Source organism: Hemicordylus capensis, chromosome 3, assembly GCF_027244095.1.
Source record: "Hemicordylus capensis ecotype Gifberg chromosome 3, rHemCap1.1.pri, whole genome shotgun sequence".
NCBI classification, from domain to species: domain Eukaryota; kingdom Metazoa; phylum Chordata; class Lepidosauria; order Squamata; family Cordylidae; genus Hemicordylus; species Hemicordylus capensis.
Genome location: NC_069659.1, coordinates 89,428,029 through 89,429,674, shown reverse-complemented (window position 1 = coordinate 89,429,674; position 1,646 = coordinate 89,428,029). Strand labels below are relative to the sequence as shown.

At 42.8% G+C, this 1,646-nt stretch overlaps 1 protein-coding gene across 1 annotated transcript; it reads left to right on the top strand.

The window, feature by feature from the left end:
* The first annotated feature begins 357 nt into the window (after positions 1-357).
* C3H21orf140 (chromosome 3 C21orf140 homolog) lies at positions 358-1,221 on the top strand. The gene has a single exon (XM_053311859.1). The coding sequence runs from the start codon at positions 371-373 to the stop codon at positions 1,121-1,123; it is 753 nt and encodes a 250-aa protein (XP_053167834.1). The 5' UTR covers positions 358-370; the 3' UTR covers positions 1,124-1,221.
* The last annotated feature ends 425 nt before the right edge of the window (positions 1,222-1,646 follow it).

Below are 1,646 nucleotides of genomic sequence, written 5' to 3'. Positions count from 1 at the left end.
TAGAAAATGTTCTCCCTCTCGCACAACACTAGAACCAGGGGTCATCCCATTAAACTGAAGGCCGGGAAATTTAGGACCAACAAAAGGAAGTACTATTTCACACAGTGCATAATAGGGATCTGCAAACTGGCTTGAGGTTGAGCTGGTTCACCATCATACCAGTCTGGATTGACCTTGAGCCGAATCCCCCCACACCCCATAGGACTGCTCTGCCTGACTGCTAAAAACAAAACAAAACAAAAAAACTTTGCACAGCTTTTGTTTAGGGTGCTATTGAATAACATGTGCAATGAAGTCCATTGTGAGATCATCACTGTCCTGAACATCATCAGAACATTGTGTGCACTTCAGTGTTGCCTGAAGGTCCAAGATGTATCGCATTGTAAATCCACTTTTAAAGCACATAATGCACCGGAGTTATCTTGATGCTACGTCAAAGAAACAGTGTTTGCAATATTTAAAAACCCTAAGAACTCTACAGTTTAATGGCTACAACACCGTCTTTTTAGGAGAAACGGACCTTTCAGAAAGCTTAATAACAGGGGAAAGAGTTCCTCAAGAAGACAGTCAAAGTTGGCCTGTGTGGACACTTGTACATGCTGGCAACAGCCAAGGATGGGTACCGTGGAGATATAGAGTATTCCTAAGGGATGACTTGCCTATAAGCCAGCAAGAAGATGTCTTTCAGGAATTCTGTGAATTTCTGTCAATCACCTATGGGAAGTGTGCCATTGTGGTCAGAGAGAAAAGACAGCCAAAAGCAAAGAATGAAGAGCCCAGTCAGGAGAAGGAGCCAAGTGAGCCACAGTCTCTCCTACTTTTATCCAGCATCAAGTGCTGCCCTGAGATTGCCAAAGCCACAGGCCATGAACTCCTCTCTGTACCTTTCCCCTACAACTACCTCCACCCTATGGATGCCGCCTGGTCATCTTTGAAATGGTTTATTATCAATAACAGAAAGGATTTTTCTCTGAAGTCATTGGAAAGAACCTACTCATACCAATGCATTCTCTTCAGTGACTTAATTGGGAAAGGAGTAGAGAAGTTTACTCCCAACAAGTGGAAAGTGGCAGTTAGCAAAGTGCGGAGATGGGAGAACTACTACCTGGATAAGTTTTCCTAACTATTTCTGAATGCTCATTGATTGGGAGTTGGCTAGTTGATGCACTAGATCCACAGGGCTATTGCTACCAGATTATAACTAATCCATCAGCAGGAAAAATAAAAGGAACCATTTTCATATGACTCTTTATGTTACACAATACTAGGTTTATAACTGCCAAGAAGGACTTCACTCAGTCTAGCTGTGAGGGTAGAGTATATCGACCTAAAGACATGCAGGAAATTAGAAGAACAGAAGGTAGAAAATAAAACCAGCTAACATGGGAGCATGGATGGATACAAAGAATGAAAATGAGAGAGTAGCTTATGCACCAGTCCTAAATAATAGACTTCCCCTTCCATCCAGCCCCATGCTTGTGGCATAGTGGATCAAAGATCATTCCCTGCTGCAGGGAACGATGACGGGAAACATTGTTTTGTGTGAGGGAGCTGGTCTGCAATATACCTTACTACAACCCAAGTTTTTGGGCGGCTTTCAAGACACTCTTCTAGTCTACCATTTCTAGGAAATGGTCAGCTTGTTC